At 31.5% G+C, this 16470-nt stretch overlaps 1 protein-coding gene across 4 annotated transcripts in view; it reads right to left on the bottom strand.

Annotated features, from left to right (window-relative positions):
- Positions 1-16470, bottom strand: part of LOC114326104 (sideroflexin-3) — a 62272-nt gene that overhangs the window by 15196 nt on the left and 30606 nt on the right. For all 4 annotated transcript variants that reach the window (XM_028274334.2, XM_028274333.2, XM_028274331.2 and 1 more), the window contains exon 2: positions 8299-8473. In XM_028274334.2, coding sequence (XP_028130135.1) covers positions 8299-8459 — 161 coding nt within the window. In that variant the 5' untranslated portion in view covers positions 8460-8473. The remainder of the gene's footprint in view (positions 1-8298; positions 8474-16470) is intronic.

Raw genomic sequence — 16470 nt, 5'->3', positions numbered from 1 at the left:
TTATCTGGAGGAATAATCACATAGGCATAGGAATTAAAGGGAGAATATATAAGACCTGCGTAGGACCAGTAATGACTTACGCAATCGAAATCAGGGAATCAATATATCGAGACCACTTGGCAGACCTACCAAACGATGGCATCAAAGCTTGACATCGGAATTATAAGACATAATAATTGTAAAAATTAACAGGGCTTATAGACTGGGAGATAATATACAGAAGTTCAGCCACGATTTTCTAAGTCCTGCCTTTTGCAATACTGGAAGGGTAGACGATGTACTTACAATCTGTGGAAACATCCACAAATTTCCTGTGATATTTTCCTGTAAAAAGTAGATTTTCCCAAAAAATAAAAATAGGGTTTTGCGATGAATTTCTAAGTCCTGCCATATCCGTAGATAGACAAGATACTATCGATTTTATGAATAAAATTTTTTGGGCAGGAGGGTTACAAACGGGGTAACGGAGTATATATGTATACAAACATGTAAGGAAAATAATGAAATTTTCATGATTTTCTAGGTCCTGCCAACTAAATAAACTAAACATATTTATTTCAAAATGATCAAAAAAAATATTGGCATGACGTCTCCTAATGTTTAAGTATACTTGTCCCTTGGAAAATTCTGCGGAAAATTTTCACCCTGATTCCTTGATTTTCTTAGTCCTGCCTTTAAAAAGTTATAATACTCAAATACAATCAATACCTTTTCGGTACTCGGCAGGAAGGTTAAACGGTTCTTGTAAGACGGCAGGAGTCCTAGATTTGTAAGAAAATTCGTGAAAAAGTCAACGATTTTCTGAGTCATGCCATTTTGCACATGTTTCAAGAATCTTAATATAAGTCTATTTACAAAGAGGCAGGATGGTTTTATGGTTATTTTGTATACAGGGTGGGGCATTAGTGTGACAAAGTCCAATTACTCGTTTGTCGTAAGATATACGAAAAAAGTTATTTAAGTAAAACATGGGCCACAGATAGGACTATTATTTAACAGTGTATTCTAATATACAGGGCTACCCGTTTTCACAGGGTGACACAAATTTATGTTTTTTTTTTTAATGGAATACCCTGTACTTTTGGATTCTACTCGATGTTCTCTTTAATAAAATATAGTGTTTTGAAATATTATACGAGGTAGTTTAAAATATAATTACGTTTTTTTGTTAATTTTGTAGGAGCATTCACACCCTATACATATTGTTAGTGATTTGATATCCAAACTTCTATTTATTTATGTTTAAACGATTTTTAATATAGTCTACTATTGTCAGTTATTAATAGTATACCAAAATGTTTAATTTTAGTATACGGGGTTGGTTGACACTCGGAATGAGTATTTTCTGAGTTTTCTTAAATGGGACACCCTTTATTTTAGTATTATAATAAAATGATATTTTATGGTACCTTTTTATTTGTTAAGCATTTTCTATACCATATTTAGATATTAATTTCGGCAGTAAATTGATACAGACAGATTACTCAGGTGGTTTTTGGGGTTTCTGAACAAAAATGTCACATTAGAACAGATTTTTACCTAGTGGTCGGGGTGACTAATATACACGCCATATTCTTAAATTTCGAGGCTTTCAGACACTAAAGTGATGCAAGTAGATTACTCGAGGAGTTTTGTGGTTGCTGAACATGAATACGCCAACAGAATCGACCTCCAAAAACTCTCTAAATTCGAGATCAGTCACCCTGGGCACCAGGTGCTCCGAGGGTCGGTTGTAATGTCATATTCGTGTTCGGCCATCCCAAAAACCCTCGAATAATCTGTTTTCTTTAATTTATTGCCGATATCTCACGAAACTCTAGATGACGTGCCTTAGCAGCAACTCTGGGCACTAGGTGATTCGGAGGTCGGTTCTGCTTGCGTATTCGTAACTCCATAAACCTCCCAAATAACAAAATTTTGCTCTTAATACACTGATTTTGACAGGTTTATACACTTTTGGATGCATGTTATGCACTGAAATGCAATTTCCATCCATTTTTATATTGTACACCTTTTCCTGATGTTATCCTGAACACAATGCAAAAAGTTGCAAGTAGATAGATGCTGTATTTAAAAATCGATTTATTCTGGTGTTGTTAGTGTTAGTACATTTTACTATCAAATATAGTAAACAATATCAGGACAATATCTACAATCCTACAATATCAGGAAAACCAGTTGAGTGCGGCAACTTAGCGCCTGTTACATGCGTATGTATGAATTTTTGAACTAGGTGAATTGAGTTAAATTTTCTTTAAATTATCTGAGGGATCTCCGGTTTTCGTTTGCTATGAGAGCTTCTGGACACCCTGTCTAATATAATGGGTAGGTAAATTCCCTACTATAACCAATAAATTGTAAAAATTGTTTATTTACTTTTATTGCGTTTAGTTAGATAAAAATATGATCAAATCACTTAAAATAAAGATGTTACAATTTGCTATTAGATTTGAAAAGTGAAATTATTCAGGAAAATAATATTTAATAGGATACGATTGTTTTAATGATATACAAATTCATTTTTTGTATGATTCATCTTTGCGGTTATCCTGCCAAGTTGTAAACGGTTTTAGATTAGTGTTTTTTAAGCATACTCGACATGGTATGACTCAGAAAATTGTGGTGATATGAATATGTTTGTATAACACCCTGAAATAATTTTACAGACACACAATTTAATTTTTTTATACGAAATAACTATACAACCATCCTGCCTCTTTGAAAATATATTTATATTAACCTTCTTGAGATATGTACCTACGAAATGGCATGACTTAGAAAATCGTTTAATTTTCCACGAATTTTCTTACAAATTTTTTAACTATATATAGTAAAAAAGGTGTAACTAAACATCCTGCCATTTTGAATAATGTCTACTGAAATTATTTATTTTATAACAAAATTTAATTTATGACTTAGAAAATCACGGAACCAGAGTGAAAATTTTATACAGAATTTTCCAAGAAACAAGTGCAGTTAAACATTAGGTGACGTCATGCCAACATTTTTTTTTGGTCATAAAACATTTTTTCTTCATAAAATAGATAGTATCCTGTTATTCTATGGATATGGCAGAGTTCATCGCAACTCCCAATTTTTTTTTCATGGAAAATCTAATTTTCATAGGAAAATGTCACAGGAAACCCGTGGATTTTTCCACAAATTGTAAGTACCTTCTCTAACCTTCCAGTATTGCAAAGGGCAGGACTTAGAAAATCGTGGTTGAACTTCTGTTAAGATCTCCCGGTTTATTAGTCCTCAATTGAAAGGAAGAAGAAAAAGACATTGTTTAGTAGGTCGTTGATATTTTTAAAGTTTTCTTTGTCCAAGTTTATTATTTTAAACGTTGCTATTTGTGCAACGTTTAGAACTAATCGTGGTGTAAAGATTTATTGAATTTTATTATAATTTTCTGTCGTTTTCCTATTCTTTTTTTATTCTTTTCAGTAAGAATTATCTGTAATTATGAATTCTTCCATTATCTAGTGTATGGTCACATTACAATTTTAAAGGCACCAATTATTTTAAATTATTACCCTACAGATAAGAATGTAATAAGACGCTTTTTTTTTGAAAAAACTTGTTTAGTCTGCGAGGTGTTGATAAATTGTATTTCCAACGATAATATAAATACCTACAGAATTTAGTAGACTGTAGGGGCGTCATTTGATAGGGTCAGGGGGGGCATTTGCCTTCCCTGACCCTGAAAATGACTGAAATTTACAAAAAATAGATCAATTTTGTATTATGTTTGCATATAAATGTATTGTATTATTGTGTTTTCAATTTTATCAATCAAAGGCAAAATAAAAATTAAATTAATTTTTTTTTTAAATAACGCGGGCACATAAATTTGATACACCCTGTATATTGATCTGTAAATATTTATTAGAATTTAGTTTGGATGTAAGTGGATTTCTTTTTTTATGAGCTTTCCGATGAACCAGTAAATACTTTTGTGAATAATTAAAGTGAAAAGAACGATGTATTTAAGTTTAAAATGGAAAAAGATTGTTTATTACGGGAACTGTAGAATCCACAGGTAGAGGTAATTATCATTTTCTAGAAAACTGGTTTAAAAGAAAGTTTGGAATTTTAATATCTTTGTTTCACCCCGAGTAAATGTTGTAGAGTTTCTCCGAAAGTAATTAGGATGGTCGGAATAATTTTGTAAATGACTGTTTGTTTGTCGAATGGAAAAGAGAAATGTTTCTGAGTCTTGGAAATTTGGAAGGGGAAAAGTGGTTTGAATGTTGAGTGAATTTGAAAAAGAAGGCATTATGTTATTGGCATCGCTGAGGAGCAGTTCGATGTTTTCGTGGATAGATAGTTAGCAAGTACCAGTGGTTGTTTGATAGTGGAGAATAGTGCTGAAAAGTGGAACGAGAGACAGATCAAATTGAGACGAAATACCTCTTTGATTCTGTATTATTGTGAGAAGGAGAGTAGAGAATTTTTGGAGTTTTGTTTGAATCGAGTACTGGTTAAAAGAGGCCTGGCTTGTTGGAGAATTGGTGCTGGTATGCTGATAGTTTTGAAGCTGGAGAACGGAGAGGGCTTTGATAAGTAGCCTTTAACCTAGTCAACGAGGGAGAGCTGTTTTGGGTCACGAGAAGACATCAGAGAGAGTGAAGCAAAAGGTCAGTCAACTTATGTGAAAGATATATTTATGTTCGGAAACTAAAATTTTGAGTAAAAAGCGTAGGAATTAAAATTCCAATATTTCAGAAAGTAAATAGGGAGTATAGCTAATCTTGCGAATACATAATTTGGTTTTGTTTATTTTGTTGTACCAAAGTCATCGGGAACAAACCGATAATTGTTTTTTTTTAACTAGAATAAATTTAAATGGTAGAAATTTCATTCGGACATCTGTGTCCACAGGTTTTAGATTTGATAGATTTTTAGAGTATCGATTTTGATAAATAAAAGACAATTCTGTATGTTTATTTTATATTTTGCTTTATTTCTTTTCCCTATTTTATCCCGATTAGGATCAACTAAGAGATAGTGAACCCACGAGAGAAGATAAGTATAACGTAAGATAATTTAGACATTTTCTTGATATTATAAAAAGGCACCCTGAGATTTTTTATTCATTTTTTATGTATAATTTGCGACAATTAAATAATTAATCAAATAAATAATAATTAATATAAAATTATTAAGAAGCAGATCATAACAGTATATATAATTTCCCCCCCCCCCCCTATCAAAATTTCAAATGACACTCCTGGCAGACTGGTCTTTTACATTATTTTACAATCATTATTATTGCTACTCCAGTTTACTCAAATTTATCAACACACTAACACACTATAATAAGGGACCTGAATTTGACGATAATTTAAAATTTTAACATTTGGACAAAACGAAAAAGAACAGAAAACGAAATAGTTATTTTAGACCAGGGCGCATCTGTAAAAATATTAGTACATTTGGACGTTGAGAGGTGACTCAAATTTGTTTGCAGAAATTGCTTGAAAATAACACAAATAATAATATTTGACATATATTATTAATAAATAATAATATTTGAGTTATACTCCCACTTAAAATGGTCCGGAATATTTTTTAAATAAACAAAATGTCAAAAAATGAAGGAAACATTCGATTTTTTTCTTCCTTTTTTGATTATAACTTTAAAAGTATTCATTTCCGAGAAAAGTTGTACTGACGTAAAAGTTGTGTAATTAAATTTCCTACAATATAAAATTAGTAAAAATTTAAAAAATAGTCACCCTTGTTGCAAAATAGCAATAATTGCGAAGAAACCCTACAAAAACAAGTATTCGCATTTTACGTTTTACAACCATTTATGCTACACTTACGAACTTCATATTTCACCCAGAAAAACTTTATTAAACAGTAAAACAATACTATAAATTTCATTAAGATCGGTTCAATAGATTTCGCAAAATAAATTTTGCAATCCAGCTTTCTCAAAAAAATTAATTTTTTCAAAATGTTACAGGACTGAAAATAAAGCAGATAGCAAGTTGATTTTTTTTTGCTTATAGAAGTGTACTGTACCTTTAATTTGCAATTTGCAAAACTAAAATCGATTAACTACCACAGCGTCGGGAATTTTTTTAAATAAACATTAATTATTGGGGCTACGCGCAGGAGAGCGGATAGTTTGCTCTGATTGGGCATTCCAATGACCTTTGATAATGATTGATACATTTTAATTTTTATTATATTTCGATATAAATAAATAAATTTGTTTATTGCAAAAAAACACATACTCTATCCTTTGAAATAAGACTTTATTTAGCAAAAACTTTTTTGTTCATGTATTTTTACTTAGAGAATAAAAGTTTATAATTTTTAAACATATGCAATTGTTTAAACAATATTTCACAAACAATAATAAAATTAGTTTGATTTTTGTGTAATTAAAATATTAAAATACAACAAAATATAGAGTAAGAAAATAATATATTAGACAAAGTTTGGAAGAAATTTTGGTGGAAATCAACTTGTGTGAATCGAACACCGCTGTCCTGCGCGTAGCACCAAAAATTATTGTTTATTTAAAAAATTTCCTGACGCCGTGGTAATTAATCGATTTTAATTTTGCAAATTGTAAATGAAAAGTACAGTACACTTCTATAAGCAAAAAAAATTCAACTTGCTATCTGCTTTATTTTCAGTCCTGCAACATTTTAAAAAAATGAATTTTTTTTTGCGAAAGCTGGATTGCAAAATTTATTTTGCAAAATCTATTAAATAGATCTTTATGAAATTTACAGTATTGTTTAACTATATCATAAAGTTTTTCTGGGTATAATATGAAGGTCCTAAGTGTAGCATAAATGGTTGGAAAACGTAAAAGTCTAATATTTGTTTTTGTATGGTTTTTTTCGCAATTATTGCCATTTTGCAACAAGGGTGACTATTTTTTAAATTTTTACCAATTCTATATTATAGGAAATTTAATTACGCAACTTTTATGTCAGTGCAACTTTTCTCAGAAATGAATAGTTTTAAAGTTATAATCCAAAAACCAATAAAAAAATCGAATTTTTTCTTCATATTTTGACATTTTGATTATTTAAAAAATGTTCCGGACCATTTTAAGTGGGAGGATAACTCAAATATTATTATTTGTGTTATTTTCAAGCAATTTCTGCAAAAAAATTTGAGTCGCCTCTCAACGTCCATCTCAAAACAGATGCGCCCTGGACTATTTATGAAACAGTTAGTAAAGTATGCTTTTTGCGAACGCACGCGATGTTTAGAGCACGAGAGACAAAGGAGCGAGTGCTATAGATCGCGTAAGTTCGCAACAAGTACTTCACGCACAGTTTCATACAATATTTTATCTATGATGAACAAATAAAAAAACTGTAACTCTTCGTCACTGGAATTAATTTCTATTCTACAATTTTTAGAATTTGAAATTTAAAAATTCTAACTTCTTTCAAACCACAAAATTGTCAAAACTTTTGTCGTAATTTATTGCTCATTATGTCATCACCATGACAACGCGAAAGTTAAGGATATTTGATTATATGAAAGTGTGTCAAAAACAGTGTGAAAAAGTAAGTCCCATTTAAAATACTTTGTTACTTCACGCAAACTTTTAAACACTTCACGCACTGCTCTCTATAATGACAGTTTTCACAAACTAAAAACTTATACATTATATGACATGGAGTAGATAAAATAAAAAGTGGTACAGTAATCGGTACAGTCGACTATCGCGATGCTTCATACGTACTATGTTGTCTGTATTTTTTATACATTTCGATAATATTTAAAAAAGATTCACATGTTTTATAACGGACTCCCCTCGTCATGTAAATTGAATTTTCCAACAGGTTACTGTGACTGCAAACCTATTTTCCATGCTTTGAAGGCCTCAAAAATATCAATATATATTTTTAAAATAAACAACATTTTCATATTTTCCTTTTCTTTTTCAGGTGAGTGAATTCCAGAATGCTGACAGTTAACCAAAAATTATAAGTAAGTGCCATTCAATATAATTACTTGAAATTTTTAACTAGAAAGATTAAAGTAGAAGTGGTACAGTAGATGGTTCTGACGACTATCGCGAAGCTTCATACTATTATATGTGTTCTGCATCTTTTACAGTTTTTGATAAAATTGAAAAAAATTGACATGTTGTATAACGGAGTCCCCTCGTCGCTTAAATGGAATTTTCCAACTGTTTACTGTGACTGCGAATCTATTTCCCATGTCTTGGAGGAATCAAAAATTTCTAAAGTTTATTTACTTTAAAGAAAATTGTAATATAGTACAAAAGTAAGATAAATAATTCTTTCTTACCTATATCTGTCCACTATTGATTTAGCTTCATCTAGGCTTTTCGACGAGGCAAATATGTTTAATGGATTGGTCGTAATGAAAAAATGTTTAGCTCTTCCTACGTAGGTCTTCTGATCATATCTTGGTTCATCGATGTTTATCCCTTTTGGAACTGAAGCCATCGTTATACTTAAACCTGCAAATCAACGACGTACAAAGATCAGTAAAGATATTAATGAAAAACTAGTCGAGAATGAATTAATATCGGGAATCCGACAGGGAGATAACTTAAGCCCACTATCCTTACTCTATGTAGGCATTCAAATATTTATAAGGTTCTATGATTAGTAGAGAGCGGAATATATGCAACACAACATTACCAAAATATGCGCATATACAGGGTGAGGCAGATAAAGGGCCTATTAGAAATATCTCGAGAACTAAAGGTAAGAAAATCATGAAAATTTTTATACAGGGGTTTTGATGTGTGAACTATTTAATGAAAATATTTTGGTCTCTTTGTTGCTTCCGGATATACCGGAAAATGATTGTAACTTCGTTTTTTTAAATGGGACACCCTGTATATTTTTACATTTTTGGATTCTCCTCGATTTCTTCTTTCTTTAAATATAAGGTTTTGTAATATTATACAGGGTAGGTTAAAAGATAATTACTTTTCTTATTAATTTGACATAATAAATTCTATTTATGTTCAAATGATTTTTAATATAGTCTTCTATTGTTATTAATTATTAGTATAGCTAAATTTTTCGTTTTAGTATACAGGGTTGGTCGAAACACGGAATGAGTATTTTCTGAGTTTTCTTAAATAGAACACCCTGTATTTTAGTATTGTAATGAAATGTTGTTTTATGGTACATTTTAATTACTTAAGCACTCCCTATACCTAACTGCTTTAATTTGTGAGTTATTGGTGATTCAAGCAAAATATTAATTGCAACACAAAATATGTGAAATTGTATTAGGTTGGCCGTGAAAATATTCAATCACATGTAATTTTTTGGAAATAAATACATATTAATCTAGACTGATACTTAAAATTTCCAATAATGGTTGAACTGTCAAAATACCATCGAAGTTAAGATTTTTGGTGCGATTAACAATTAAGCACAAATTAAAGCAGTTAGGTATAGGGAATGCTTAAGAAATAAAAAAGTACCATGAAATATCATTTCATTACAATACTAAAATATAGGGTGTTCCATTTAAGAAAACTCAGAAAATACTCATTCCGAGTTTAGACCCACCCTGTATACTAAAATTAAAAATTTAGCTATACTAATAATTCCTAACAATAGTAGACTATATTGAAAATAATTTGAATATAAATGGAGTTTATTATGTCAAACTACTACAATCCTACAGGGTGTGAATATTGCTACGAAATTAATAAGAAAACTTAAATATCTTTTAACCTACCCTGTATAATGTTATAAAACATTATATTTTAAGAAAGAAGAAATCGAGGAGAATCCAAAAATGGCAAAATATACAGGGTGTCCTATTTAAAAAAACGAAGTTATAAGCAACTTCCGGTATAACCGGAAGTACCAAGTAGATGAAAATATTTTCATTAAATAGATCAGTCTTCAAAACCTTATTATTCCAATTTTCATAATTGAGTTACCTTTAGTTCTCGAGATATTTCTAATAGGCCCTTTATCTGCCTCACCCTATATATGCATTACTTTTACTACAAATATGCAGGTATTTTTTCTAAATTTGTCTAAATATGCAAATGCATATTAAAAATACTCAAAAATAAAACAATATACCGGGTGTCCACTTATATTTTCCCCCATTTTAATTGCCTATAACTTGTAAACGGCTCAAGATAAAAATATGCGGTTTTCACTGAAATGATTTATTTTAGTAAAAGTTTTGTCTGAATGGATTGAATTTTTTATATCGCTTTCAAATACGAAATAAAATATGGCGGATTTTGGGAAAAAACGTTGTTGACTTTTTTTTAATGGAACACCTAGTATATTCTTTTGTAAATTGAAAGAAAGATCATTCACCTATCTAGCGATATAAAGTTTTTCAAAATCGGTTGTCAAATCACTGAGTAATTAATTTTTAAAATGAGAGGTGCAACGTGAATATCACATACCAATTAACCAAGTTATGTGATTTCCACATTGCATCTCTCATTTTAAAAATTAATTGCTCAGTTATTTGACAACCGACTTTAAAAAATTTTATATCGCTGGATAGATAAATGACCGTTTTTTCAAGTTTTTAGGTAAGTGACCATTTTTTATATCGTTTTTAAATAAAAAATGGCGTAATTTTGAAAAAAAAAACGTTGTTGACTTTTTTTTATTAAAACACCCAGTATATTTTATTGTATCTTGAAAAAACGGTCATTTACTTATCCAGCGATATAAATTTTTTTAAAATCGGTTGCCAAATGACTGAGCAATTAATTTTTAAAATGAAAGATGCAATGTGGAAATCACATAACATAATATCATTTTGCTCAGTTATGTTATTTAGGTATTAGTGTAGGAAACAGAGGTTGAACCTTGCAAAATGGACACAAGTCCGGTTTTATTTTTTTTCTGGCATATTAAGGGGTGCTTATTATAAGACTAACTTTTTCTGAAAAAATTTCGCCCCGGAACCCCCCTTTTCACCCCTTTAAAGGGGGTAATTTATGGTTTTTGCAGAACGTATCCCTTCCTGTACCTTTTACAAAAAATTTCTTTTATAGAAATATGAAGAGGACTATATTTTCTACGATTTATTTCCAACAGCATCTCTCTATCATCCGACGTTTAGCAAGGGTGGCGCCCCAAAGTTGACAAGTTTTTAAAAAAGATGTTTTTAAAAAAAATATATTTTTCCCTAACTGTAACGGAAATTAAAAAGAAATCCTGCGGCAATTATTCACAAATAGATGATTGATTTTTTGGTACAGGTTTCACTTAAGGGTAATTGCCCTTTTTTTAATTACAGGGTGTTACATTTTAAAAAACCCCTTTTTATACCATCTGAACCGTTTATGCTAGAGTAAAAAGACTTTCAGCGATTACCCATGTACTGGTGTTATTTACAAATTTGTATAATGCACCCCCATTTTTCCCCGGAACCACCCAAACAAAAAGAAGAATTAATAAATAAAGTGATTTTCTTGGAATCCTTCACACACAATGCCCTTCATTAATATGCTTCATATATCATTTTGTGCAAGTTATTATTACCCATGCATGGACACTAAAAGCGATTTCCTAGTGCAACCCCTGTAGCCAAAAACAATAAATAAAATGGGGGGTTGAAATTTTTTTTTTGTTTTTTGCTTTTTGATCCATATGGGCATGCTGCATATGCATGCTTGATATGCTTCATCAATAGTGCTTTTCAAAAATATATATGGTTATTGCAACATCCCTGCGCAAACCACCCCTATCCTTGAAAATATACTGCAGAAACTACCCCTATACCTTATCCAGCATATTTTTACGATTTTCTCATTACCTATTCATTTTTTTTAAACAAAACTTATACAAGGTTAAAGACCACTATTTACTCTAAAAATTAGGTCCTATTCATTTTTTTCGTTTAAGCAACCGTTACGGCACAGTGGCGCCGTAAACCTCATATATGCTTTGACGGGCTCCAGTTTTTGTTTATTTTTTCGTCATCTGTTTGTTTTATTGATAAAGTACTTATGTAAAATAAAACAACACAGTGTAACCTACAAGTCATGACCTATGCATATTTTACATTCTTTGCTCCCCAAAGCTACAGTGGTGGCCCAAAATAAATTTTTTCATATTTTCGCCACCTACATGCACTTTATTGCGTTAATGCTACCTTAATAGCACAATATTCACCCCTAAGTGGTCGCTAAGCAGTGGCGGATCCAGGGAGGGGTGATGGGGGCGATCACCCCCACCGCTCTCAAACCAAGTGATATTATATTTGAAGATTATAAAAATATTCATTTATTTTTATAGAAATACTTATATTATATTAATATTATTTTTATAAGAACGACTTTTTATGCTTTAGCGACAGTGGCGGATCCAGCATCGTTAAGAGGGGGGTGCCAATTGGTTAAATTTCTATAAAAATAAATGAATATTTTTATATTCTTTGAATATAATATCACTTGGTTTGAGAGGGGGGGAGGTGATCACCCCCATCACCCCTCCCTGGATCCGCCACTGCGTAGAGACCACCTAAGGGTAAATATTGTGCTGTTAAGGTAGCATTAATGCAATAAAATGCATGTAGGTGGCGAAAATATGCAAAAATTTATTTTGGGCCACCACTGTGGCTTTGGGGAGCAAAGAATGTAAAATGTGCATAAGTCATAATTTGTAGGTTACACTGTGTTGTTTTATTTTGCATAAGTACTTTATCAATAAAACGAACAGATGACGAAAAAAAAAACAAAAACTGGAGCCCGCCAAAGCATACATGAGGTTTACGGCGCCACTGTGCCGTAACGGTTGCTTATACGAAAAAATGAATAGGACATAATTTTTAGAGTAAATAGTGGTCTTTAACCTTGTATAAGTTTTGTTTAAAAATAACACATAGGTAATGAGAAAATCGTAAAAACATGCTCGCCAAGGGATAGGGGTAGTTTCTGCAGTATATTTTCAAGGATAGGGGTGGTTTTCGCAGAGATGTTGCAATAACCATATATATTTTTGAAAAGCACTATTGATGAAGCATGTGCCCATATGGATCAAAAAGCAAAAAACAAAAAAAAATTTTCAACCCCCCATTTTATTTATTTTTTTTTGCTACATGGGTTGCACTAGGAAATTGCTTTTGGTGTCCATGCATGGGTAATAATAACGTCCACAAAATGATATATGAAGCATATGAATAAAGGGCATTGTGTGTGAAGGATTCCAAGAAAATCAATTTATTTATTAATTCTTCTTTTTTTTGGGGTGGTTCCAGGGAAAAGATGGGGGTGCATTATACAAATTTGTAAATAGCACCAGTACATGGGTAATCGCTGAAAGTCTTTTTACTCTAGCATAAACGGTTCAGATGGTATAAAAAGAGGTTTTTTAAAATGTAACACCCTGTAATTAAAAAAAGGGCAATTACCCTTAAGTAAAACCTATACCAAAAAATCAGTCAATTATTTGTAAATAATTGCCGCAGGATTTCTTCTTAATTTCCGTTACAGTTAGGGAAAAATATATATTTTTTAAAAACATCTTTTTTAAAAACTTGTCAACTTTAGGGCGCCACCCCTGCTAAACGGTGGATGATAGAGAGATGGTGTTGGAAATAAATCGTAGAAAATATAGTCCTCTTCATATTTCTATAAAAGAAATTTTTTGTAAAAATTACAGGAAGGGCTACGTTCCGCAAAAACCACAAATTACCCCCTTTAAAGGGGTGAAACGGGAGGTTCCGGGGCGAAATTTTTTCAGAAAAAGTTAGTCTTATAATAAGCACCCCTTGATATACCAGAAAAAAAATAAAACCGGACTTGTGTCCATTTTGCAAGGTTCAACCTTTGTTTCCTACACTATATGTGATATCCACGTTGCACCCCTCATTTTAAAAATTAATTACTCAGTGATTTGACAACCGATTTTAAAAAACTTTATATCGCTGGATAGGTGAATGACCTTTCTTTCAATTTGCAAAAAATATACTGGGTGTTCCATTAAAATAAAATCAACAACGTTTTTTTCAAAAATCCGCAATTTTTTTTTTCGTATTTGAAAGCGATATAAAAAATTCAATCCATTCAGACACAACTTTTACTAAAACAAAACATTTTAGCGAAAACCGCATATTTCTATATCGAGCCGTTTAGAAGTTATAGGCAGTTAAAATGGGGGAAAATATAAGTGGACACCCGGTATTAAATATAAACATTTATGTTTAAAAAATTCAACCTACATTTATGTTTAATACATATTTATTTTTCACATAAAAACAAATGAAATGACACACAAAAACCGATATTATAATTAAATTAAGAATCTAAATTATAGTATAAATTTTTAATCAAATATTTTTCAAAATTTTCAACTAGCAACTTTTGCCTTCTATCACCAAAAACGTGTTTGGACACAGAAAAAGTTCGTTCTACATCTACTGATGTTATAGGATAATATTTTAATTTAGGTAGTAAACTAATTTGCCAAGTCGTAAGATATTCAGAAAAGTTGCCTTCAAAAATACGTACAACTTTCCTCAAACAATCGAAGCCCTCATTTTTTTCTAAAACATTTTTTAATTTATTTCTAATTGTAATCCCTGTATTTCCGGGAATTTTTTGACAATGAGCAGAAAAAGTGTTAACATGATTAACCGAATCACTTAATTGTAAATTCCTTTGTTCTAATGACTTTATTAGATCTGGTAAAAAATGAAATGTGAAAATGAATGTAACTTACGATTTTGGAACAAGCCTTGCAAAATACTTTGTCTCCACTTAGCTTTAACTCGGGAAAACACTTTATCCAAGCACTTTTTTGAATGGTAGACATATTTAAATTTAATATATACCAATCACTTCAAAAACACTAAATACGATACAACGTTTACTTTAAACAAATGTTGGCCGGAAACTGACAAAATAAATATTAGACCCTTAAAGCAGGTGGGTACCTACGACTTGCTACGCTAATAAAATAATATTTTTCTGGAAACACCCATAATTGTTAAATTCAGGTAGTAATGGGAAAGTCCAGATAGATAATATTGAGCGATAGATAGATAAATAACGAGCTCGTTCATATCGAAGTTATAAAATTCCAACTAAGAGAGGAAAATTTTAAACTTTTATATAATTTATTTTTAAAATATGCAAAATAAATCGTAGCTTAAATATGCAATGTTGTGTTTGTTGTCTGAAAATATGCAATATATGCATATATATGCACTTTGCATATATTCCGCTCTCTAATAATTAGATTTTAGGTCTCACTTTCTTCAATTTATTCAACGGTGTAACCAGGATAATCCTAAGAGGGGTTACAACTACTGGCTGGTCTCGGGGGGGGGGGTATGAAATAGTAATTGTGTTAAGCGTATAGAGTTCAAAGTACATCCAAAAGGGCGGTTATAACCCCCAAAACCCCCCTGGTTACGCCAATAATTAATGGATAGAACCATCGTCACAAATCCACAGCACAAAAAGCATATTTTCTTCTTCTTTTTGCATCATAAACCTAAATGAGTCTTCGCCTGTCTGGCTATGTCCCCATTGTCCTATATTCATGGTTTTTATGTCATCTTCCACATCATCCAACCATCTCGTTCTAGGTATTTCTTTTTTCGTCTTCCTATCTGCTTCCATTGTAATATTTTCTTTGTTGTTTTTGCATATTCTTGTCGCTGAACATGTCCCAGCCATGACGGTTTGTGATTTTTCACAAATCTTACAATATCACACCCTCCATTCAATTTATTAAGTTCATTGTTTCTCCTGATTCTTCACGTGCCCCCTTCTTTTTGTACCGGCCCATATAATTCTCTTAGTATCTTTCTCTCGAATGTCCTGAGTTGGCTTCATTTTGTTTTGTCATTGTCCAGGTTACACAACCAAGGGCTACTACGGGTCTAATCAATGTTCTATAGATAATCATTTTCTTTTCGTTTTTGGTTCTTAAAAGCATATTATAACAAAGAATTTACTACGGCCGTTACCGATTATGGATCCTTAGTTTCAACGCTTAGGGTAAGAACATAACAAGTGGGTCGAGGCGGAGGTGTAGGTCGCGGTAGATGCTACTAGTTAAGTCGCGGTCGATATCGACAGCACATAGCAAGGAGGTCACCTGCGCTGTCAGTCGAGCTAGAACCACTATCAAGTGAAGTAGTTTAATGAAATTTGAATGACAAAAAGACTGTGCTTTTGCGATGTTGTGTCAGTCAAGTGATGATAGTGATGAAATGCCAGCTATAAATAATCAGATGCTCCTTCATATTTCAAAAATTTACTGAATTTAATTACAGTCGAACCCGCTTCTTGGAATAGCCTTTGTATGTACCAGGCAAAAATATTCTTATAACTGGGATATTCTAATAACCGATCATTGGTGGCTAGTCGAAATAAGTGTACCGAATATACGTAATAATATTATTTACATACTATGCCAATGTGTAGTTTTACATACTATATATGCCAATATGTAGTTTTACATACTATGCCAATATGTATATCATATTTATATATAC

This window comes from Diabrotica virgifera, chromosome 9, assembly GCF_917563875.1.
Source record: "Diabrotica virgifera virgifera chromosome 9, PGI_DIABVI_V3a".
Lineage (NCBI taxonomy): Eukaryota > Metazoa > Arthropoda > Insecta > Coleoptera > Chrysomelidae > Diabrotica > Diabrotica virgifera.
This window is presented reverse-complemented; position numbering and strand designations above follow the sequence as displayed.